The sequence below is a fragment of the Hyaena hyaena genome, unplaced genomic scaffold (genome assembly GCF_003009895.1).
Source record: "Hyaena hyaena isolate Hyena2069 unplaced genomic scaffold, ASM300989v1 scaffold_353, whole genome shotgun sequence".
NCBI classification, from domain to species: domain Eukaryota; kingdom Metazoa; phylum Chordata; class Mammalia; order Carnivora; family Hyaenidae; genus Hyaena; species Hyaena hyaena.
In genome coordinates this window covers 716,927-741,885 of record NW_024080987.1, presented here as the reverse complement: position 1 = coordinate 741,885, position 24,959 = coordinate 716,927, and the positions used below count along the sequence as shown (strand labels likewise).

The 24,959-nt window shown below is 40.1% G+C and overlaps 1 protein-coding gene across 3 annotated transcripts in view; it reads right to left on the bottom strand.

Annotated features, from left to right (window-relative positions):
• Positions 1-8,517: 8,517 nt before the first annotated feature.
• The window catches only part of LANCL1 (LanC like 1), a 38,356-nt gene continuing 21,914 nt past the window's right edge, over positions 8,518-24,959 (bottom strand). For all 3 annotated transcript variants that reach the window (XM_039249975.1, XM_039249974.1, XM_039249976.1), the window contains exons 5-10: positions 18,044-18,179; positions 17,352-17,498; positions 14,764-14,946; positions 12,809-12,985; positions 12,302-12,374; positions 8,518-11,691 (exon numbers count right to left, since the gene is read on the bottom strand). In XM_039249975.1, the coding sequence (XP_039105906.1) occupies positions 11,615-11,691; positions 12,302-12,374; positions 12,809-12,985; positions 14,764-14,946; positions 17,352-17,498; positions 18,044-18,179 (793 nt within the window). In that variant the 3' untranslated portion in view covers positions 8,518-11,614. The remainder of the gene's footprint in view (positions 11,692-12,301; positions 12,375-12,808; positions 12,986-14,763; positions 14,947-17,351; positions 17,499-18,043; positions 18,180-24,959) is intronic.

Below are 24,959 nucleotides of genomic sequence, written 5' to 3'. Positions count from 1 at the left end.
TGCTTACTTCCCACCTCACCCCACCCTTTCCTCAAATGTGCCTTCCCTTTTCACATCTTTGCATGACCCTGGATGTACGGATCCCCCGAATTGCCCTCCCATTCCTCCTTGTCACTAAGATTTTTATACGTGTTGCAGACAACTATCCCAGCTCACCTTCATTCCTTCATTTTCCTCGAGCCTCAGAAGGACTGTCTCTCTTGTGTGGTCCAATATTACTTGGTAGCACTGGCCATGAGAATTACAACTTGGTATTGGATTTAGGGGTTTACTCATTTGGTTCTCCCTGTAGTTTATGAGTTTTCTAAAGGGAGGATAGTGCCAAAGTCTTGCTCAGCTTTGGCTCCTCAACACTTAGCCCTTGTAGCATCTGGCGTCAGATGGGCACAGAACAAATGTTGTTGAATGAAACATGACCTTTTCAAAGAAGGTATTGTGGTCTTTACACTAAAGAAGGTAAAAAGGATATTTTATTTATTTTTAAAGTTTATTTTGAGAAAGAGGGAACAAGCACAGGAGGAAGAGAGAGAGAGAGAGGGAAAATCCCAAGCAGACTCTGCACTAACAGTTCAAACTCATGAACCCTGAGATCATGACCTGAGCTGAAATCAGGAGTCGGATGCTTAACTGACTGATCCACCCAGGTGCCCCCAAAGGATATTTAAAATTTTTAATGTTTATTTTTGAGATGGGGGGGCAGAGAGAGAGGGAGACACAGAATCCGAAGCAGGCTCCAGGCTTAATGCTGTTAGCACAGAGCCCAATGCAAGGACTCGAACTCACAAACTGTGAGATCATGACCTGAGCTAAAGTCAGACACTTAACTGACTGAGTCAGCCGGGCACCTCCCTCCACCCCCATGCCCCACCCCCTGCCAAAGGATATTTTAAATAAGAGAGTACACTAAGATATAGAGTTAGCCAAATGACTTAGGAGCTCTGATCAGTTCTTTAAGCCAGGTAATTGGAATCAGTGTCCTCTCGTAAGTCTGGGATAGGCCTATGTGGTCTGGAAACATGGAATGAAATGGAATGGAGATCTGAAAATTCTGCTGTGATTGAGGTAGGTGGTTCATCCCTCATGCAGGCTGGTAATTAGCTAACGAAGGAATTGCTAATCCCCCTTTGCATTCTGTTTCTGCTGTCATCGTGTGCCAGTCTAGGGACCACCCTTAGTCTTGATGGCATCATACACATCTACCTAACTGTAGAACCGCAGTTCTTAACCAACCTTGGTGGTTCCTAAGTAGATTTGGTGGTCTACAAATATGGGTGGAAAACAATCACATGTTAGTTTTTGCCATGTTTTAACTGAACTTAACCATTTCCCTCATTTTAAAAAAATGTTTATTTTTGAGAGAGCACAAGCCAGGGAGGGGCAGAGAAAGAGAGGGACAGAGGGTCTGCAGTAGGCTCTGCACTGACAGCAGTGAGCCCGGTGTGGGGCTGGAATTCTGAAACCATGAGATCATGACTTGGGCCAAAGTCGGACACTCAACCTACTGAGCCACCAAGGTGCCCCTCCCTCAATTATTAATGTAGGTAATGAAAAACAATAGTATTTGCACTCCCCAAGACTTTGTCATTGCTGGGAATCACCCATATTTTAAAATCACATGATAGCAGTTATTTCTATTCATCATTACTTCAAAATAATAATAGATACAGCACTAGATTTTGTTATTAGATGTGCTAATAAAGAAGCACATATACTATATCACAATGAAAACTACTTTGGTATCTATATTCCAGTACAGTTGGTCTCTTTGGTAATCTTACATATTAAGATGTTATTTACACACGGAAAACAAAAATCCAAAGTATTTATTTTATATTATTTAAAACATGTTCTGAGAAGGGATCCACAGCCTGCAATAGATTGCTAGAAAGACCCATGACGCCTCATTGTAGAAGGTAAGGTTAGGATTGAATTCTATTCACATTTACTCTCTAGCATAAATTTGGTAGGAGAATTTTCTTAAAAGCAGTACCAAAAATTCAAGTTCACTCTGGGTGCTCAAGTTTCCATTTAAAGAGTTCATAAAACAATACAATAGTTAATGAGTGGTAGCAGAGCATTCTATTGTTGTGTACAAACTGCAAATGACGCTTTCTTTGATTTCTTGGGCTACATGCTCACAGTGCAGTAATAGTTAAATTAATTTCTAATATGTCTCATTTCATTATAGATCTATGCAATCGTCTCTTTCAATTTTAAATTGAGCTTCAGGGAAGATTAAATAGTTAGGTATTCCAGTTTGTATAAAATTTCTAGATCCATACAAATTAAACTTCCTCTGTCTAAATGACCCTAATCATTCTAATTTAACTAGATGGAGCCTATTTCCTTTTGACAGAGCTTGTCATGTTGAATCTTATCCATGGAGATGAACAGCATGCCAAATGGGTAATAAGTATTCCAGATGTTGCCTTGCCACTTTCCAGCAAAGTTATTAATAAAAGTCAGTTGCTTCTTGTCTTTTTTTATCCTCTAATGTGGGTGAGAATATAAACTTCCTTTCTCCCCATTAAGATATGGTAATTTAAAAAGTACAGTAATGGGCTACTGCAGAGGAAAGTGATTTTATAAAAGTACCTATCCATCGTGAATGGTACCTCAGGGACTCAGGGCAGTGTGAGACGTGTCAAGACTGTGGATGGGGGATGTATTCGAGGATATGAAGATTGTTGAGCCCTGAGGTTGAGATCATGTGTGTGTGTGTGTGTGTGTGTGTGTGTGTGTGTGTGTGTGTGTGTTGGAGAGGACTGAGCTTCAAAAGAGCCGTTTCATTTACTTTTGGCTGGGAATAAGCCAATAAAATGGAAATAGCTTCTCGATTGACAAGGACCTGCCCTTGCTGACTTGTGGCAGGATGCCCAAGGCCTGTCAGTCCACCTTCTATCTGCTTCTCCCTGCCCTATCCCTGGGGCAGGGACAGGAACCTCCAAGCTCTGACCTCTGAGGGTTTTCAGTGGAATTTCATGAGTCTGTCCTCAAGGCAATGGATGGAAGGTGCGGCTGCAGTGCCAACAATGGAGCCTGGAGGGAGAGTCAGAGGTGGAAAGATACGGAGCTTAATTCCAGGACAATCTGTGCTAGATGAAGATACGCCTTTTAAGCTTTACCAGAAGGACCTGATGTTTCTTAGGTATAAAGAAACTAGACATTCAGAGCTAGGAAAAGCCTAATGATACTAATGATAATTACAATATATCCAGTGTGGTGGCTTCGTCAGTCTCTTTCAAAATACTTTGGGTTTGGTGAATTTGAAATGTATTTTCCTTCAATAACACACACACACACACACACACACACACACTACACACACACACACATACACACACACACACTACTTTTACTTTGCCCCCCCATTTTTAAATGTAAAGCCATGGAAAGGTCTTTCTATTTCCAGAAGTATTAAAGTATCATTTAATATTATTACTCTCCAGAAAGAAGTCCAAATAATTGGTAAAGTGAAATAAAGTTCTGGTCTTCAGAAAACAGCCTCAACCTGTATCATAATCCATATATATGTATATGTAAGATTATATAATCTTATATATACTTGCTCTCTCCCATCTTTCATGATTTTGGCTCTAGTTAGCAATAACCTGATGTCCAGTATAAAATACTTTGCACTTTGAAGTGGAAGAAACTTACCATTAAGGCCATGGTTGTTTTGAAGTCACATATTGTTGTGAAGTCAGTACTTGCAGCCATTTCCAATATGCCTGAATTGGTGTAAGGAGTTTTTGTTGTAGACACCGTTTCTTAAATGTCAACAAAGAAATCCTATTCTACTTGCAAGTATCTTCCCTCTCACCATCTCCATTAATTTTTCAAGTTCATTAACAATCGAAATTATTAAACTGAGCTCTACTGACATCTGCTGGTCAAAACCTGTTTTTCATTGTTACCAACCCCATAATAATGCTCGGGTTTCACTAACTAGATGGTTACTATTAAAACAACCAAGCAAAGGTGATCTCAACAAATAGAAAATAGAGCTAAGCTAAATATAAGATCAGCATGTAGTAAATCTAAGTAAAGGTTTCTAAGTCCATTTCTCTAGCTGGTCAAATCATATTTCAGTTGAACGTTTAACACACATTGTCTGGGCCCTCTGTGTGCGGAATACACAGTACTTACACAGTGGGTCCAGACCTTGGATAGGGCCCCTTCCTGCAAGAGGTCCTTACTTTGTAGGTCTTGGTTGGGCCCTAGAATGTACATTTCCAACAAGTTTCAACAAGTTTCAGGTAATGCTACTTAATGTTGTTGGTCCAGAGACTGTGTTTTGAGAACCAACGGTGTGAGGATGTTAATTCACCTTTTCTGGCTTAAGCAGCCAGATAACACCATTAACTGAATTAGGAAATTTAGCTGAAGGGGCAACTTGAAGGAGAGGTAGAGAGGATGATGAACTTGGCCTTTTCAAGGAAATAGAAGAAAAGGCCATCAAAGCCAGACCTACAGAGGTTCTTTTTAACATATTTCAATAAAATGTGAACACAACTCAATTTTTAAGAGGGCACATAAGAACTTGTAAAGATAAACATTCTCTGTACTAAGTGGTAGAACATGCACTGATAATGTGAGCCGTCTAAATGTGGATCATTTCCTGGTATGGAACACCCAGGAAATACCCAGGAAACTTATGTGAACAGGAGTGTATGACCACACTTAGTTGTATTAGCCTTTTAGTTTGGAAGTTGAGGACTAATGGGCTTGTCCTATTTCCAGTGAAGTTTCCAAACCTCCTGGGTCAGCCCTGTTCTTTAGCTCTGGTGTCCCTGGATAAATGACACCAATCCCTGAGGCACTGTAGACCCATAGCACTTGATGGAATTCTTAGGAAACATGGCAAATGCAAGATGATGGCAAATAAAGACAAACAACACCTCTAGTGTACACTTACTACTCAGAACATGCTGAGGAAAAAAAGTGGAAAAAGGAATGTGATTGACCTGCTCTTGCATTTCAAACACCTTCAAACAGTTGGCTGGCTAATTATGGCTCTTCATAAATTCTAAACAAGGGGCAGAGGGGTCTAATTTTCCTCATACAAGACTTGAGGATCCCAGATGACTCAAATTAACGCTTTAGTATAGATATCTTCCATATGACTCATATTACCCGAAGCTTATTACTCTCTTTGGGTTGAAAAGATACCAAATCTTTGGCAAATTTTCCATTAAAAGGATAAACAAATACATGTTCCAAGTCTGTTTCTTTTACTGGCTACGATCACCACCATGGAAAATTAATCACCACAAGACCTTATTGCCTGATGTTATGTGGAACTGTGCCACATCTGAAATCAGACTCCAGGGGCTCCTGGGTGGCTCAGTCAGTTCAGCATCTGACTCTTGATTTTGGCTCAGGTCATGACCTGTTTGTGGGTTCAAGCCTGTGTCAGGCTCTGTGCTGACAGTGCAGAGCCTGCTTAGGAGTCTCTCTTTCTCTTCCTCTCTTTCTGCCCCTCCCCTGCTCATGCTCTTTCTCTCCCAAAATAAATAAGTAAACGTTAAAAAAAATCAGACTCCAATCATTCCAGCTTTTACGCTCTTTGTACTAGTACTTGTGCTCTTTGACTCACACATATCGATCCTTTCAACTCATCAGCCAACTCATGACCTCACTTCCTTCTTCTCTCCTGAGTCGGGATTCTATGCTGGACTATCTGGGTCCATCATACTCAAAGGAGCCTCTGTGGACAGCAGTACAGGTATTGTCTGAGAGCTTGTTAAAACTATAGCATCTAAGGCCCCATCAGATGGCATTTTGGAATCATTTTAACAAGATCCCCAGGTGATTTGTATGTATATGTGGTTGAGAAGCACTGACCTCAAAATTTTTTTAACAAGTTTCCTTGACTCTCCTACACCTGTCTTTCCCCCATTCACCAAGAGTGAGTCCTGGAGAGGCTCCTTATCATAGGGAAATTATTTATTTATATTTATTTCCAGATTTAAACAGTCTTTTGTGAGCAGGTGTCATCTTCATAATCCTAGCCAGATGCTGTACCTAGCATATGCTAGTAGCACAATTAATATCGTTGGGATTGGAGTTCTTCAAGTTAATTGCTACGTAGGTTATGAAACCAGATACTAAAATGCTAATGACGAATAGCAAGTTGATTAACTGCCTTTTTGAAAACTTTTGGATATTAATTGGATTCCCTAAGGAAGTGGATTTAACCTAAATCATCAATAATGCTGATACTGGGAGTTTTCAAGAAGTCAGCCAACTGAGTGAAAGTAATTTTGGGGGCAAGTGACTTTATGTGCTCAAATTCTCCTCCACTTCACCCATTATCAGGGTGATCCAAATTTAAGAACTCTGAGTGCTTCTGGACTGGCTGGATGGCTTTTTAAAAAAAGACTCTTTAGTGTCTTCTGCCCTGCAGGATTATACACTCTAAATCTCCAAACAGAGCCAGACACCATGAGTCACAGGAAAGACCTGGGTATTCTTGAAATTTGTGGAACCACGGAGGGGGGTGAACAGGAATATTCGAATGCATTTCCCTGTAACCTGACTCATCAGTGGTCCTGCTCACCAGGCTGTGTCACCAGAGTGGGGATGTCTACTGTATACACACAGAATGCCCCTGCCAGGCATCTTGCATGCAGACATACACGTTTATAATGAATTTGGCGGATAAAATGGTTTTAAAGCATTGCTCATGGCACGTTTAAATGAAATGGCTTGTTTACAGCATGTAAACAGTGCCACCACTTTGGATTATACCAGCAAGGGGTGCCCATGTTAATTCCTAAATGCTGAATCCTGAGAGATCAGTATTAACCTTCAACTTCCACAGTGAGCTACTGCAGTAGTTTTTTGGGCCAATACCTTTCTTACTATCCCAGCTCTATCAGGGGAGAGAAATTAGGCAGCTATGACATTACTTTATAAACTGATTTATCAAGAGTCCTGCCTTTCCCTGCATAATGACTAAGTGCCTCACAAATGCTTTCTCGAACACTTATTTGTAGAGCGACAGAACATTGGCTGCAGATTTAATGTCACCATGGCTGTCATTTGCATGTGCAGAAGTTAACATAATGCAGAAATGTGAAATTAAACTGGCTGAGTATGAGCAGTGGTCCCGCTAAGATGCATTTCTCTATGCTCATTATTTCACCTCTTGGTTTATTGTGTGCGCTTTCTCCCACTACTCACGAAATTGTCAAATAAGTCTCTGAGGACGCACAAGCACAGGGCTTCTGGAAAATACTGTTTCAATAGTTTACATAATGGAACCAATGAAGCCAATATGTTCTCCATTGTAAAAAAAGCCAATGTTCTCTTGCTTTGTTAATTGACCCTCAGCTTGAGAAGGAAAAGGGCAGGTCTGGATGGGAAGACAGACTGTGAAAGCAAATCATCAGGGACTGACTTATAGGTTTTTCTGTTTCAATGACGCTTAGAAGAATGGAGAATGCACAAAACTTTTAATGACACTGAATCCACAGTGGGAACTATCTAGGGAAAAAGAAATGACACAAAAAAAGGATTATTCTATTCAGAGAGTATAAGGAAGAGGGAGGCAAAGGTCTTTTCTAATGCGAAGTTAGGGGAAAAAAACCTATGGGTTAAGTCTCAGGAGACTTAGTTCTTCAGGTTTTGTTTGTTCACGAGCTTGAGTGTGGTGCAATTTAATATGCCCGTCATTATTTTTCTCCCGTTCGGAGGACAAGCCAGGGCATGGTAAACCGGAGAGCAGTGATGGCCAGCCTGACCCACCGCAGTGCAGTCTTCCTACAGGGAGCGGGGATGCTCCAGGTGTCACTGCAGTCTCTGGGTGGCCTCTGTGAGGCACTATCCCCTCCACGCCTCACTGCCCGCAACTAAAGATGTGATTATCACCATCCATACATTCATTCATTCAAGGGAGTGAAATAAAAATAACGGTGCATTTATCCTTCCTCTTATGAGTCATTCAGACAGAAGCCTAGAGGTATGAAGGGCATTTTAATCGTATGTGCCAGAGGACAAAACCTTAATTCAGGGATGAAAACAAGTATTTTATAATTTGGCAGATCTCTGTTGTGCCGTCACACCACACAGCTGTGGCATGAAAGTAAGTGCCACAAAGTCCTTCCAGGTGATACTGCAGAACTGCTTTCCCACCTCTGAATACACATTTCATAATTAAGTCTCATGTAATCTCTTCCACTCGTCAAAGTTCCTTTCAGAACTGGTCAGCAGGGAAATCAATTTCTAGAATTAGGCCTTTACTTATTAACCACAGGTTGGGTTCTCATATGTATGAGGTGGGTGATACACTGCTCTGCTTGGATCCTAGTAGAGTCCTCCTAATTCTATAATAATCAGATTTAAAAATACTTCCCTCTGAATCTATTTTCAGAAAGTACTGCAAATCTTGTTTGACGAAATAATGAAGAAAAAGTCAGAACAAACCCTAGTATAGAGAAAAAGCCCTCATTTACGATATAAGGAAAAGCTTTCTTAAGTTTAAACCAAAGAAAACAGAAAGCACATGACAAATACAGTCCTAGTAAAATTTTATTGAGAAATCAGTGGGTGAAATCCTTTACAGAACATAGAAATACTTATGACCCCAGCCCTTCCCACTAAGTGGCAATATCAACACTGGGGTGGGTTCCCTGAACATCCCACTCTGTTCTATACCTATAGGAGAGAAACGGTTCTACAGCTCCGTAAGAGAGAAGTGGGGTGCCTCAGACCTACTGCCGGGGAGCAGAGGTGGAATTAGAACTTGGTATGAGTAATAAAGGACTGAGATGAGTTCTAGAAGCCAAAGGAGTAGATGAATAATTGTTGGCCCTTCACATTTTATATTTCAGATCAGCCAGTAGCAGGCAGGGCACCATCAGATCAGACACAAATTAACCTGAAGATATAAGAGCAAGAGTAGGTCTCTCAATTCGGTTACGTGGGGAAGTGGCAGTGAAAAGAGAAAGTCATCTTGGATCCACTTTTACCCAAAACTCTTCCTACCATCAAGACTCTTGGTGCCAAGTCATTGGGACTGACATCAAAGATGAAAAGGGAATCAAAGATGCTTAAAGGCCAACAACTTGGAGACCAAAGCCCAGTGGGATGATGGAAATGGCTGTGAGAACGTTAACGCTTTTACATGATGAACAGTTAACTGCTGTAATTTCTCATCACCACAGGAGCAGAAACGCATGACAGGATAAATGAATACTGCTCAACAAGTAAGGTTTTACTACCTCGTTTCTGCACAGGGAGGGAAGAGATACTGTGAAGTTTTGGGGAGGCAACTTTTGGAAAGGCTTTTTTTTTTTTTTTTTAACCAAAAGAAAAGAAAGTATCTGAGGGAATAATGATGTAACAGAAACAGAACCGCAATGACGTCTCTTCCTTTTAAAACTAAGAAAGCTGGTATAAAAGTTTCTCTCGATTTCCACCATGGCGTTAGGATACTGCCCTTAGTTTTATGGCTTTTGTTGGAGTTTAAAATCCTATCGGATTTTCTTACCTCATGAATGGAAAATCCCACCAGTTTAATTAAAGTCCTAAAAAGCTTAAAAACAACAACAAACCTGAATTGTGTTTGTATTGATGAATTTGTTCATGGAAGACAGTAAATTGCAATCTAAATATTAACAACTCTTATTCAAAGTGTTCTTCTCCTCACCGAGGAGTCTTCCTGGGGTTAAATTAATCAAGATGTTGGAGATGTGCTGTGGTCAAGTTTCCTCTGGCTAAGAGAAAGTATGTTTTGCTCTCTTTCCCTTTGGTAATTACAGTAGCTCAAAGTACAGGCACAGTACTGTAAGACATTTAACTAAACCAAATGGGTTTTATTTTTTCAAGTTGGACATCCAGCCAAAGGCAAATTAGCTTTGCTGGGAACACCAGCACTGCTCATTTGAAACGCTCAGGAGAAAGGCACAGCTTAGCAGTAGCTGCAGACATCTGGAGGCACAAGGTTTTCCCAACTAGTGCGAGTCGCCGAGGAATAAGCTAATCCCAGGAACTGAGCAGTGGGCTGCTTTTTAGATCCTTCTGTCAGAAGCCTTTAAAGGGTCAGACAATTTCCAATAATATAAGCTATTTTGGTGCTAAATGGAAAATAATAGGGGACTACTCTCTGGAGGAACCCAACATATACCCACATTGGGATTTGGCTCCAAGTTAAAATAAAAACAACATGCTTTTGTGACCAAGAAAGCCACGAAATAGGCACATTTAACATTCTTAGACCCTGTTTCTCAAAGCTGCAGAATGTTCTAAAATCAGTCAAAACATGCAAGAAAAGATGAAACAAGCCTGGAAAAAGCAGCAAAGGAAGGAGGAGGAGGGGAAGCTGATGAGTGAAAACATCTGTACAGAACAGGAAGCATCAGGGACCCTTCGTCTACCAGGTAAATACACGATCCTGAGGGCTCAGAAGCCGTTAAGTGTTAAACCTAGGATATGCGAAGAGATGGGATGCATTTGTTCTAAACCTTTTCACTGGATAAATACCTCCTAAATAAACAGCAGTTCAATGGAAAGCTTACTGTTTTTGTTCGAGTTATTGGCTATATAGCACCCCTTTCCCCTTTTAGAGAGATGTAGGATGTAGACTACTGTACTATTCAGTGAAAAGACAAACATCCAGATAGAATGAAAGGAAGGAAAATAGGTTATGGCTTATACCAAACTGCAAGCAGTAATGCATAGTCATTGCCAAGGAAGTGAAACACAATTCAAAGTTTAGAAGGTCAGCGGGACAAAGAGAACTCAAATCCTAAGTCACCATATATTCACATATAGAAAATCGTTTCCTGATCTTATACTAAATCCAAGGAACAAACAAATGTAAATAAATACTTCAAAGATACACTAACTTATTTTAGAATAAACAATAAACTTTTCGTAGCTTTTCTTGAACTAATCTTCATACCAGAATTTTCAAAACCACCATTGCATGTTAGAAATTTTTGATAAAAAACTTTGACTTCTGGAACCTGGATGCTTTACTACCAAAAAGAAAAAATCTGAAAGTATCATTACCTAGTTGAACAAGCACTGTGGATTTGAAAAGTGGTATTTACGTCCTTAAACCAGTTTGCATCTCTTGCAACTTTTGTCTCAGAAGCATATAGTTATTAATATTTTTGTCCCCCTTCATAATCAACCACTTAAAGAAAAACAAAGTTCTAAAACTGTCTACCCTGTTCAAGGAAAAATACTAAAGAGGCAGATGGCAATATCCAACAATAACCATATATTTTTCTTTATCTACATTTAGTTTCTTTTAAATAGTTCTAGAACAGAAAAGGATGGTTATGTTTATAAGCTTAAGTAAGAGTAAGGTTTCATCCACGTTCTGAAATACATATATCCTCAAAACACTGTACATATCACTCACCCTTCCTTTAGGAAGAAACTGAAGTTAAAGTTAAAAGATTTCCTTGGATACTTTTAAGTAAAAGTAAATGATAAACAGAAGGAAATAAACTGAAGACAAATTATGAAATTAGAAAAATCAACTAAATCAAGTACACGGTTTGAACCTATGTTTTCTTGAAAAGCAATCAAAGCACTTAGTCCAGGTTTGATATACAGAAAGGGGCATGCAGTGCGTCGCAGGGGGCAGGCTTTCCTTTTACAGTTCGAACGCAGGGAACCTGGCTTTTGTGGGCACTAGGAGGTCAGCCAGGAAATATATTGTTCCAGCCATTCCTGAAGGAAGAAAAAGAGGTACAGGTTACCATACCACATGACTCCATTTTATAGAGTAGCTTCATTCTGTACCACCATTACAATACTAATGACAATGACTTCAATGAAACAGGCATCTGTTTAATATATGATGCAGGTCAACATGAGAGGAGATCGCTAGTGAGGTGCTCGGTCTCTTCATCCAGGTGGAAGACAGGAGGGAGAGTTGAGCCAGAGAAGGTCGAGGCACAGCCGTCATTTATCACGTCAGCTCCTTAACACAGCACCACGGGCCACTAACCTGTTTGAGCTTCCGTGTCCTCACTTGTGACACAAGGATAATAACATCGGTGTGTTTTTGCTGAGATGATTTATGGGGGCGTCTGCAAAATGCCACGCCTGTGTTTGGCTCCATAAAGGGCAGTCACCATTATGACTACTTGTATTAGGTCTAAGATGGTCCATGTAGTACTTGATTTTTAATACTGAGTTCTCATATTAGGAAGTAAAGAGGTAGTTACAGAAATGACTGCAAAATTAACTTGCCGATAAAGCTCAAACTCAAATACATTAACTACCAAGCAGAGAAGTAGATACTGACATTATAAGGTGACTAAGGTGTGAAAAATACCTTCAAAGAGGGAGAAGGGGGTGTCTGGTGTTCTGCATCCGTGTTCTCCGTAATCTAAGCACCACTCAGCAAACTGAAAGTGAGACCATGATAATTACGGTAGTGATTTCTTCTGGAGACCCCCAAAAGTTGATAAAGATTCCGTAAGAATTACTTTGAAAAGTCAAAAACTATCCTCAAGGCAGAAAAAAGGGGTTAGTGCAGAGAAACAGATAGTCTGAGACAGTACAAAGAATGGGAGGGAGGAATGTCATGAGCCGTCTGAGCAACTGTCTCTGAGGTTATCAGAGGAAAATCTCTTTCTTTTCTCCCCCCAATAAGTAGAACTGTGTCCTTATACAAGAAAGCTAATTCAACTGAATGGGTTTAGAAGGCTTTTCTTAAATAACTTGATTTGCTCTATAGACTCATGGTTTAAAAGGTAAATGAATTAAATCAGACTGACTGGAGCCCTCTCTTCAACCTTCTGGGGGAAGGGGTTTTCTTTCTGGGGGTTCTGGCGCCTACCTTACAGGCCCTATACAGGTACTTCATGTCCTGTGTGAGGTTGTACAGTGTCAGGAAGGCATAGGCGTTCCCGGCGGTGCCGTGGCACACCCCGTACCCCTTCTTCAGCAACCCGTACTGCCAGATCAGGTCAGCACACTGATATGCATCGTTGAGGTAGTGCTCCTCTCTGAACACCTGCAGGGCCAAGGGAAAGCTTTATTACAAGGGATAGAAAAGAAACTTCTATTGACATTCCTTCCTGATGGGAAAGGAGGGGAGATGCGAGATGGACGTGACTTGGTAAGAAAGGGTAAGGGATTTAGAGCCAGAGAGATGTGTCATGTGGGTGGGGACAAATTATAAAAGTTGACTAGCTTTGCTTTTCTTGCCTTTAAATAACTGCACGTGACCTTGTCTGCCCCATCTACATTCTCTGTGCACTCTGTGTGTATATATGTAGGTGCTAGTGGTGAAGCAGCATTGATTTTACTTGTGACCTGCTATTATCATCAGTTACTTTCCAAAGCACCCCATGCTCTCTTCTTTGGTTAACGATAATGCCCTTTACTATTAGGAAGTTTCTTTACATACAGGGAAGAAACTGTGTAAAAAACTGATTATAAAAACGGATTTGATTATAAAACACTATACTTTGTCAGAAAAATAGAGACACATCTTTACAATCTTTTGTGGCCTCCTATATATTGGTCAGAGACTCAAGAAATATTCTGAGTAGACAGTTTTAATATCTCATTGCAAACTAAGTATTCTTAAAAGTAGAATAAGGTGGTTTAGAAAGTTTTCCCATCATATCCAACGTTCTGAAAGTAAAATTTGATGTACTAAATAAAAGCTTAGCGTTATGAGATACCAATGCTATTTATAGTCCACAGATTTGTAATTTATAGATTTGGCACCAACGGACATAGATATCTTGGTTTACTTACTTATTTTTTTCCTTTTTCTTTCAAATAAAACCCTGTTCTCTGATTATGGCTCTGCCATAGCATGCTTTTTAAGAAATGATATTTGCATTTCTTTTATTGTGGTAAAATAATTATCTTATTTATATTTTCTCAATATAAAAGTTATATTTTAGTCATCTGAAGTGTACAATTCAGTGGCATTAACTACCTTCACAATGTTGTATACTCGTCACCACTATTTCCAAAACGTTTTCATCATCCCAAACAAGCTCGGTACCCATGAAGTGTCCTGCACCTGCCCCCCATCCCTTCCACCCGGGCACCAGGCCCTGCTAGCTTCCATTCTGCTCTCCCCTGCATGCGTTTGCCTGTTCTAGATGCTGCATATTGAAACACATCACATAAAAGGAATCATAAAGAATTTGTCCTTGAGCATCTGGCTTACTTAACTTGGCATAATGTTTCCAGGGTCCCTGCTATCGTAGTATGGATCAGAAGTTCATTCTTTTGTATGGCTGAATAATATTCCATTGTGTGTGTACGGGGCTACACACAGTTTGTATTCTGGCTATGGGGAATAATGCTGCTGTGGAAATGTGTGTACATCCTTGTGTTTAAATTCTGGGGACTATATACCTAGGAGTTGAACTGCTGGATCACATACTCATTCTACGTTTAATTTTTCAAGGAATTACCACACTGTCTTCCATGGCAGCTGCACCAGTTTACAATGCCACCAGCACTGTCCAATAAAGGCTCTGTTTTAACTGAACTTCTGGGATACTTTTCTGGGCTCTCCTCCTGCCGCTACAATCTTGGCTATTCTCCCTGTCAGTGAAGCAATCTCCTGACCTAGGAAAACAGTGCCTGCTCTGGTGTAGAGGGATTCGGTAAGAATGATTAGAATCCATTTAGCAAAATGATCTTAGGTCCAAAAAGTAATGTATCTACTGCTCCTTTAAAGATTATACACGAAAACAATTTTAAGTTACAGAATTTTACGTCACATTTTCCAATTTATTTTAAAAACAAGAAAATTCATAGTACCTTATAGGCCTGGATGAGCATGTAGATTACTCCGGGGGAGCCGTGACACCAGTGGACTAGCAGATCCCGATTATCATCCACACAAGGAGGATAATTGCCAGAAGGAAATTTCAGCTGGCAGACATAGTCTACACTGGGCTTGACCAAACTATGTAACTTCGCATGGCTCACCTGAAGGCTGGGCTAAAAACGAGAAAAGGAATCATTAGTTCTGCTGAAGCAAACAGATCTTCCTAAAATGAGTTTTAAACCAGAAAGAAAACATGACCACAAGGAACTAGATTTGGATTCCATTCCATTTATTTTAACCTACTGGAACAAATTAAATTAGGGCATCTTGGGACCTTAGGTACATACTATTTTTCAACATTTATCACTGTATACATACATACAAATAATTTTCCTAAGTCAATACGTGAGCACAAGAGACATTTCCTAAGGTTTTAATACCTTAAGCAAACTTTGAAAGCCACAACGAGATGCATTAGACAACACAAGCGTAACTTTCATTATTACATTGATAGAAATGGTAGCTGTTTCCAACCGAAGAGGATGCTAACAAGTTGGAAGACCTGGAGTTTAGATCCCAGACTGATATGTGCCTCTAGATTAAGCCTGTTGCAGAGGATTTGGCACTGATATTTACACAGGATTATTTTGATACAACGATGTACAGACTGATGGGACACACTGCCACAGGGCATTTGAGTCTCCACTGTTGATACAAGTTTTCAGTTTCTTCTTTGGTCCTGTCTTTAATTCATTGCCCTGCTCACTTCTTCAAAGAACAGATTCAGGGGCGCCTGGGTGGCTTAGTTGGTTAAGCTTAGGTCATGATCTCGCGGTTCGTGGGTTCGGGCCCCGTGTCGGGCTCTGTGCTGACTGCCAGCCCAGAGCCTGGAGCCTGTTTCAGTCTGTGACTCCCTCTCTCTCTGACCCTCCCCTGCTCACGCTGTCTCTCTCTCTCTGTCCTAGAAATAAATAAAACATTAAAAAAAAAAAAAGAACAGATTCAAAGTGCTGTCTTTTCAGGCAGCGGATGGGCATGTGGGGGTAAGGCAGTGTCGTGAGGCACACGTGCTGACCATGCATGAATTTCTCCAGGGCATATACAAATTTCACTTTACCCAAGGAATACTGTTCAAGCTCAGTTTAAACAGCTAGAGCAGAATGAGTGCATTCTCATTTTGCAGAATTTATCTAAAATGGGCTATAAATAATAGTTTGGTTTATGTTGATACATAAGTACCTACTGGAATGGACTTTTAGGATTAAAAATTAAATAATCTCAAATAGACAATAATCAGCCAATGGAAAACTTGGAACACACGTTTCTAGGTTTCTCACTATGGCCACCAAAAGGGGGCATCTGGACAGTAAGATGACTCCTAATGATCTGCTTCGACGAATGGTCATGAGGCCGTCCAGTCACTGACATGTAGGACTCTACCTCACCTTTAAACTTCAAAATACAAGAACTCTCTTTTCCTGAAAACTTAAGAATATATATTTACTTCTGGAAATACAGAACCAGTGGAGGTTTATGCCAGAAAAATAAAGGAGTCTAAGCCTGAACTGCCAAAACCCCTCATTCTAAAACCCTTAACTGAGAAGTGCAGAACAAATACAAAAGTTGGTCTCACTGCCACTAACACTCCAAGTGTGGCTTTGCATTCAAAAGCAGTAATAACCTTGAGTTTTTCAGCTTCGTTGTCATTGTTTAGCTATAGGGAGAGGGAAAGTCTGACATTGATTTTGCATTATTGCAGCCAGCTACTCAACCAGCTAATAGTATGTATATCCAAGCACTCATGTTGAACATATTAATGAAACACTTTTCTTTATGCTGCATTGTACTTTGGGAAGGTGAGGGGGGCACCTGTGCTACCATTAAAAATCAATTTTGTTTTGCTATGAATTCTTATTCCCGAGTGCCAATTTCTCCTTAAAGAGAGCTGAATAAGCCCCTGGAAATGATGTCCTCATGAAAAGTCCTCTTCTGAACCCCCCTGCCAGGTTATGCTTGCTGCAGTAAATTCTATTTAGCTTTAGTCTATTCGACTTTTACTAACGTCCTCTACAGTATTAGATCCAAAGAGCTGTTGGGCACAGCGTATTCAGCTATTTTTCAGGTAAGTTACACAAAATCTGCCAAAAAGACTCTGTGGCTTTGCTCTGTAAGTGAGCCTCGGGCAACATATGCTCATTTGTTTTCTATTGATTTTGTTCTTCCTTCTGGAACTTGTTTCAATGGGTTGTGTCTAATCATATGCAATAATATTAATTCAAGGCATCTGCTGAAAGAGCAGAGCAGAGCACCGCGTGCAGAAGGAGAGGAGAACACTTCAGTCCGCAGGAGTGGCACGAGGCGGGCAAGGACGGTCACCTACAAATCGAATGTCATCTCACAGTGCGGTGCCTTTTGTGTGTGTGCACTTTCACATGCACCTTGGCAAACGCTGCCCTTGTTTGTCTAGGTCGGGAAATTGTACGCAGGGTGACGCAGTGGTTGGCAGAGTGCAACGTCCTCACCCCGGACAGTCCAATCGGGAGGCGCACTGGCAAGCTTCACCATCTTCCCCTCTTACCTGCATCAGGTAGTAATAAATTCCTGCCAGGCCATGAGCAGCCCCCACATAATATTCTTGGTACCATTCATACATCAGTGGAGTCTTTGCTGTGAAGTTTCTCTTTTTCGCTAGGTTTTCTCCAGAGGTTAAGACTGTTTCACAAACCTACAGGGAGAAAACCAATAGGAATCATGAGAGAGTCCGAATAAAAATCTTCCTGGTGGAACTTTCTGCTACGAGGTATGGAGAACACAGTGAACAGGACACAATCTTACGGCCATGGACGGGCACAGTTTAATTCTGCTGGCAGAAAGCAGTGGTGACTGTATTCTGCCTAAAAGATGGAGTGTGAACTCTCTTTACTAGAGCTTACAAGAATTCACTTGTCAGAGGAAAGCATGAATTCCTTCAGACGTGAAAGGAGACACCTGCACCTGGGAGGTGAGATCTGGCCCTCATCTTTGGAAGGGCGACACTCTCACACGGAGCAGGCTGCACTTCTCACTCCCAGTCACTCTCTGTGTTTCCAACAGCACTCAGCGGGACACGGTCAGCTCTCTGATCCTGCCTGATCTTTAGAGAATGACACACACCTGCCTTCCACCGGGGCTACGCTAACAGGAGAAACAAAACCAGTAGTTCAGGTATCCTAACAACGGGATTCTAACCGGGAGCCTAACAAGATTCCTAAAAGCACAAAAATGTGGTACCTGCTGAATGTGGCTTTGAGGAATCTTTTCCGCTCCAAAGTTCTTATTCACAAAGAGAAGAGCATAGATGTAGCCCATTCGTCCATAGAGTATTTCATTTGGAGCATGGGGGTCAATCTTATTTAGGTGAATTAGCCTGGGAATAAAAATACATGCCTAAGATAACTTGAAAGGGATCGGATAGTGGTATATACTTAAAAATAGTACATCAAAAAATACGTGCACACACACACATAAATGTATGTATATAAATATTATATGTTAACTTACTATTAGTTATTTAAAACATTTTAAATATAATTAGTATATAAACTAAATATTTTCATATATTTATATTATAACTTGTTATATATTATATATTATAAATATATGTTAAATATTATTATACATTAATCATACATTAAGCCAGACCATAAAGGGTAGTTAGGGTACAAAATTATCCCTCAACTAAATTTTTCTTCAGTACACAATAGAAATGACAAACGAATTCAAGGAATGAAATCTACTTCCACCAAATGGAAAGCCTGCTGCACCCCCATCACCTCCTTCCTTGGTTTATTTCTGAACATGTCATCAGGCCTAGGTGCAGTGTCAGTACAACAGCCTGATGAACCACAGCCGATACAATGTGCAGATAGCACCGAGGCCTCAGTCAGCCTCTGTTAGCCTCCCTGTCTCCCCAGTCTCCCAGCCTTCTAGTCCTTCTCTTCAGAAACAACCACGCTTACCAAATTCTTGGATATTCTTAGAATTATTTTATGCACACAGAAGCATAATTACGCATTTCTGTATCTCCCCAAATGTCCTATGGCTTGCTATTTATCAATACATCTTGACAAACATTTAACACCAGCACATCGAGTAGTTTCATTCTTTATCATAGCTGTATAGGATTCCATTGAATGGGTATATTATAAGGTATTAATTCCCTATTGATGGACTCAGTTCAGCTTGACACAAAAAATTGGTTTTGGCTCTAGGTAAGATGGAGTAAACACACTCCATCCTCCCTCTCCTGGTAAACGCAGCTCCAAGACTTGGAGAGAATGCTCAAGGTGGCTCTTTAAGGACTCCAAACAGTAAAAGCAGCAGGCAGAGTGGAGAAGACCAGAATTTGAAGTACCACCAAAACAGTGGTGAGTCTACCGTATTTTTGTCTATGGTATTCCTCTGGCCTAAATTCAGAATAGTCCCAAACCTGGAAGTGAGCAGCCAGGGCTAACGGGTCCTGGAAGAAGCCCTGTAGTTCTGCGTCAGGAAAGAACGGGAAAGAGCATGTCTAATATCAGAGAGTGAGTAAAGCGTCTCAGGTTTCTGTATTTTCCCTCTTTTACCCTCCATTTACTCACACCCCGGGCCACAAGTGATCCCACGCTGTTGGCAGAAACGAACACAACGGGAGCCCACAGAAGCCAAGTCTTGGAGGGAGAGACCCTTCCTCACAGACTGAAGGAGCTGTGGCCCCAGGAAGATGGGGTGAACCTCCACTGCCTCACTCCTTTCTTGCCTTCCCAGCAGTTAGCCCCAGATGCAGGTGGGAATACTTGGCAGAGTGGATTTCTTTCCAGAGGACCGAAGAGGGAAGCCCCAGGGAACCAGAAAGTAGGTGAAGTTCACAAGGAAACGAGCTTGGGAAAACAGCCATATTTGTAGGCTGAACTCAGAGAACGAGCCTTTCTTGCTTCTGGAGGTGGGTAGTGGGGAGGGGGTGGAAAGCAAACACAATACGTAGGGAAAATGTCTTTGTTCTTTTGGATTTTTTCACATGAAATTTTGAAAGCACATCCCAACTACCCCTAAACTATCCTATATATTCAATATGACACCATTTAAGGTATTAAAACAATATAATTTGGGGGAAAACTTGACAAAATATTAGCATACTGGAAAAGTAGGAGGGAAGAGCCAGGGAATTCCAAGAAAAGAGCAGTAACGAGAGGACATCGGCCCTACTAAGTAATAGTGGCTTTGTCGTCAGGTAGCGTATGACACTGACCACACTACCTGAGGACAAAGCCATTATTTGGTTGTAAAATTCTCTTGTTGTCTATGTAGAAATTTACTTTCAAAGTAGTTAAGTACAAACAGTGCCTGTGCGAGTATTTCATCTAACTTTAGTTATTATAAGCATATAAGCACTATACAATATAAGCACTATAATCAGCATTTGAAATATCCAAAATCACACCCCTGGGGTGACTGGCTATATTTGAACTAGTCTTATCAGGAATCACCATTCAGAGGTACTCGGCACTTAAAATAAGTTTATCAAAATCTACACCAGAGGATTTGCTGATAAGTATAGTAAAGAATTTAAAGATTTTTTTTTATTGGTGGGATGAGGGATGAAGACAGGTGGAAGGTTTGGGAGATGGTCCTGGCTCTACTACCGCTTGATCCATAAGACCTGAGAAGATTGTCTGGGGACAATGTGGTTTTCTCTAAGTCACAAGAACAGGAGACTACTTGTGTGTATGTGTGTGTATCTTCTTCCTAATCAATCTTTGTACACTTGGTTTGTTTATTTGGCAGAATTTGGTTCACTGCTTGTGCTTTCATTTTGAGTACTTCGTGTTAAGGTTACAGCTGAAGGGTATACAGCTCCTACCGCTAATCTCTGGAGGCCACCCATATATACAAACAATAAAAACAAACAAGCAAACAGAAACCTAACAAATGCTGCCACCAGTCTATAACCAATGGGTATAATGAAGAGTGTCCTGGCTCCCAAGGGAGGGTACTTGTGAAAGAACAGACAATTCCCCTCTCCCAACCCTCCCCTCCACTTCTATAAGGTTGTGGTCAGGGGAGGGAAACACTCACAATATAAAATTAAAAAGCCACGTCTTAATAATCAGAATGAGATGCTTTTAATGACTGAGAGGGGCTAACAGTTATGCAATAGACTGCATAAAATTTATAAAAGTGTCCTTAAGGGAACTCACCACCTGTCAGGAGAGAGGGGTGTGAAAAAGAATGTCAGGTTGCAGTTACTGACAGTTATATTGTACCTCAACAAATGGAGGCATCTCATCAAGTTGGTTAAACATTCAAATGCTGGCTCATGTATGTTTTTTCTTCTATACGTATAGGCATTAAACTTGCAGTGGAGCAGTCGCTATCTTAGGAATAGGGACATGGTGGCCAAAGGTCACTTTCAATTTTCTTGTTGTTTCTGGAGATTTTTTTCCCCAATGTGAACAGGCCTGCCTGGATGGTAGAATTATGGGCCATTTTGTTTTCTACTTCAATTTCATACACAGACACACACACACAGACATACCCCTAATATTTTTTAAAGAACTTAAAACATTTATTTAAAAAAATTCTATTTTATTCTTATGCCAGAACTGGCAATTCAGTAATGTTGAGATCTTAACAAAATATTTTTGCTAGATACAAACTCAACTGTTGTAGTAAACAGAAGGAATACCTCAGAGTTTTGATTTAAAAATTTGTTATCAAGTTTTAATGTAAATAAAGCATATTGTATTGTATTTAGATATGAAAAGGCATTTTTGGTTTACTTTTGTAAAGGAAATTGAATTATTCAAAAAAAGGAAAATTACTGTGAATTTTTAAAATAAATACTGTTCTATGGAAGTTATTCAGAACAATTACTGCATTAATTCCAATGATGTTTTCACCTAAATGTGTCTGAACCACGTTTCCTTCATAGGCCGACATTGTAGGTTACGTTACCACTAGGTGGCGATACATAATCAGCATTCCAATTATTTTGCAGCCAAGCTCATTTGTGTTTTGGAAGTTTAAAGTAGATAGCAAAATCCTTTCAGATACTTGAAAATGAAGTACTGCTCAGAGCATCTCCTTAAAATAATACTTAAGAGTTTAGGGTAAGAAAGGAAGTATTCCTTTTTTTCCTGGATTTGAATTCAAATCCTTAAAACTCATTAGCTGGGTCTGATGATTACAAAAGGTAGGATTTTTAACTGTATTTTTACTAGCTACATTCTCAAGATAAAGTGAAGAAATGATAGCATGTATAGTCTTGAAGGTTATTTTATGTGTTTTCAAAAACTCTGAAACCCAGAAGCACATTATCGCACCTCCATTTGTTTTGCTATGATGATATTAATAGCAACCAATCTTCAGAAGAGACACATTACTCAAATGTCACTGAAGGAAGAATGAAGACTTCTAAAACCAGGATAGTTCTGTTCCACTCCTACAACATTTCCTGAGGGTGTTACTGGGGAGAGTTTTTACCTTGTATCATCGAAAGGTTTGTAACTTTTTTTTTTTTTCATGAGTTCAGGTGTTTGGGGATGTTTAATCGTTTTTTTTTCATGTACCCCAGGAATCTGTCACAGTGTGCAGGGATTTAATAAAAAGCAGGATGGGTATGGTAAAATTAATAGGGGTAGTAGAGGAAGCACACCCTCCCTGAAGCCCCCCAGGGTACCTGGAGAAGGGTTTGAGTCCCCATATCCCCAGGTGACTTGCTCAGGTGTAACTGTCTCCATGAGACTCTGTTAAGGGAGAAGCACATGTAATGGAGGTGAGCCCAGGTACAGAGAGGGGAAGTGACTTTCTCATGTCTCGTCCTGTGCCAACAAATTGGACAACTTAGAAGAAATGGAAAGGTTTGTAACTTTTTAAAAAGCAGTCCTTTTCTTACACATCACACTACAAAAGAGAGAGTGGACACTTTCTGACCAGAAAGCCAAAATTCTTCATCACTCTAAGTCCTGGCCCCAAAGCACTACGTATGTCACATCAGTCACTGAGCTGGGGACTGTCAGTAGGCAATGCTCTCTCTGCATAGTGGCGCCGTGTGTGGAGGGAAGGGTGAAAACAAACATGGTACAAATCAAACAGAAGGAAAATTCTGAGCTGTCTATTCTCTTCCTTGCCACCTGCCCCCACCAACAGCAGGACATTTTGAACATGAACACAGACACACAAAGACACACACTCCTTTTTGGGGAGTCACAGACCCGTCTGAGAAAAGCATAAGGGTTCTCTCTGTGCTGAATACAATTTGGGGTTTTATATAGACCTTGAAGCCTGAAGATTCTCAGGTTAAGAATCCCTACCTTAGGGAAACACTGACTTCTTTGTCTCTAGTGCTGAAAATGATGATTCTGAAAGACCATCATATTAGGAAAATACAGGAAAGGTAAAGATGAAAAGGGATGTTGGCGCTGGGGCAGAAGAGGCGCCACACACACAACTCTGCTATTTCCCAAGGGCTGCATGATATGAGAAAGAAGGGTCAGTAACAAGTGAAACAAACTAGTAGGTTTAATATCTGATGACACCAAATTATTTCAATTGAATTGAGAAGACTTAAGAGTTTTCCCTTAAAAGGGAAGAAATGTGAAAGCAATTTATAAATAATTCCTTTTTTCTCTTCCTGTTGTGCCATGAACTCTAGAAATGAAAAATCAAAACTGTGGCCATAAACAGCCTATTTTCCTACCATATATTGATAAAGGAAATGTCGATAAAGTTTTCAAAAAGATATAAATTACAAAAAACACCTTTATTGTCAAGGTGTAAAAAAGAAAAGAAATTTTAGTTTACCATTAAGAGTATTTTATAATAAACCAATATTAATATATGGTACTATTCCCCAAAGAGCATTTCTTAGAACAGTGAGCCCTAAAAGTCCTGAGAAAAGGGGCTGTCTACTTGACAAGTCTGGCAAATGCCACTTCCTGGAATCGCGAGTGTCCCCCAGGCACAGAAGCTAACTGAAGACACTGAGCAGCCAGTAAAGGTACATATTTAACTTTGTTTAATTAGTGCTTCCCCAATCTGAATACATAAATCTTGTTTTCATTTTTCACATAGTAAATAATTACTATCTGGTTGTACATATGTTGAGAAAGGCTGGCATTACGTATAAAATACCAGGACCACTACAGCTTATTTTTATGATACTTAAGAATGACTCACTGAATGAGACTCCCTTCTGAGTCTATAAAGCAGATGTATAGCTAAAAAAGCCAGAAAGGTAGTTTCTGTAGTGCAAATTTAGATGGTACGTGCATTTAACAAAACTCAACAAATATACATAAAACTCAGGCAGGTCACTGTGTGTAAACTTTATGTCAAAAGAAGAAAACTAAACAGGTACTGAACCCAAGTAAATGATATATATGCTTTAGTATTTAGAAGGAAGGATACTGATGTCTGCAGTTTACTCTGAAATGCATCCCCTGCCAAAAAAGGATGAATAATGTGGATAGAGGACTGGATTGATGGATTAGATCTGTGATAAAGCAAGCACAGGAAAATGTTAATGCTAGAATCTATGTGGGTAGATACACAGGTATTCACTGTTCTTTCAACATTTCTGTATGTTTGAAATTTTTCATAATAAAGTTTTGAGGGGGTAAAAAAAACTCTAGTAATTAGAATTTTAGGCCAAAAGCCTGTTAATGAAATACACAGCACTGCACAGTATAAATTTAACCAAATATCCTCCACAAATGAAATCAGTGATGATAATACCATTCTAACAGTAATTTACAAGAAAGAGTAGTGGGAATCAAAAACCGTAGTAAACTGGTAAATTGGGGGCAATCACTAATTAAAATGTTGCTGGACCCAATTAAAAAATGCACTTAAGACCTTAACAGATGTTTTACTAAACAAGAGATACAGACGGCAAATAAGTATATAAAAAGGTGCTTGCTCCACATTGTATGTTAGGGAAATGCAAATTAAAACGAGGCCAGGGGTTGGGGGGCTGGGTGGATCAGTTGGTTGAGCATCTGACTTTGGCTCAGGTCATGATCTCCCAGTTCGTGAGTTTGAGTCCCACATTAAGCTCTGTGCTGTCAGCGCAGAGCCCGCTTTGGATCATCCATCCCTCCCCAGCTTGTGCTCTCTCTCTGTCTCAAAAGTAAATCAACACAAAAAATAAAAGAAAACAAGCAAGAAA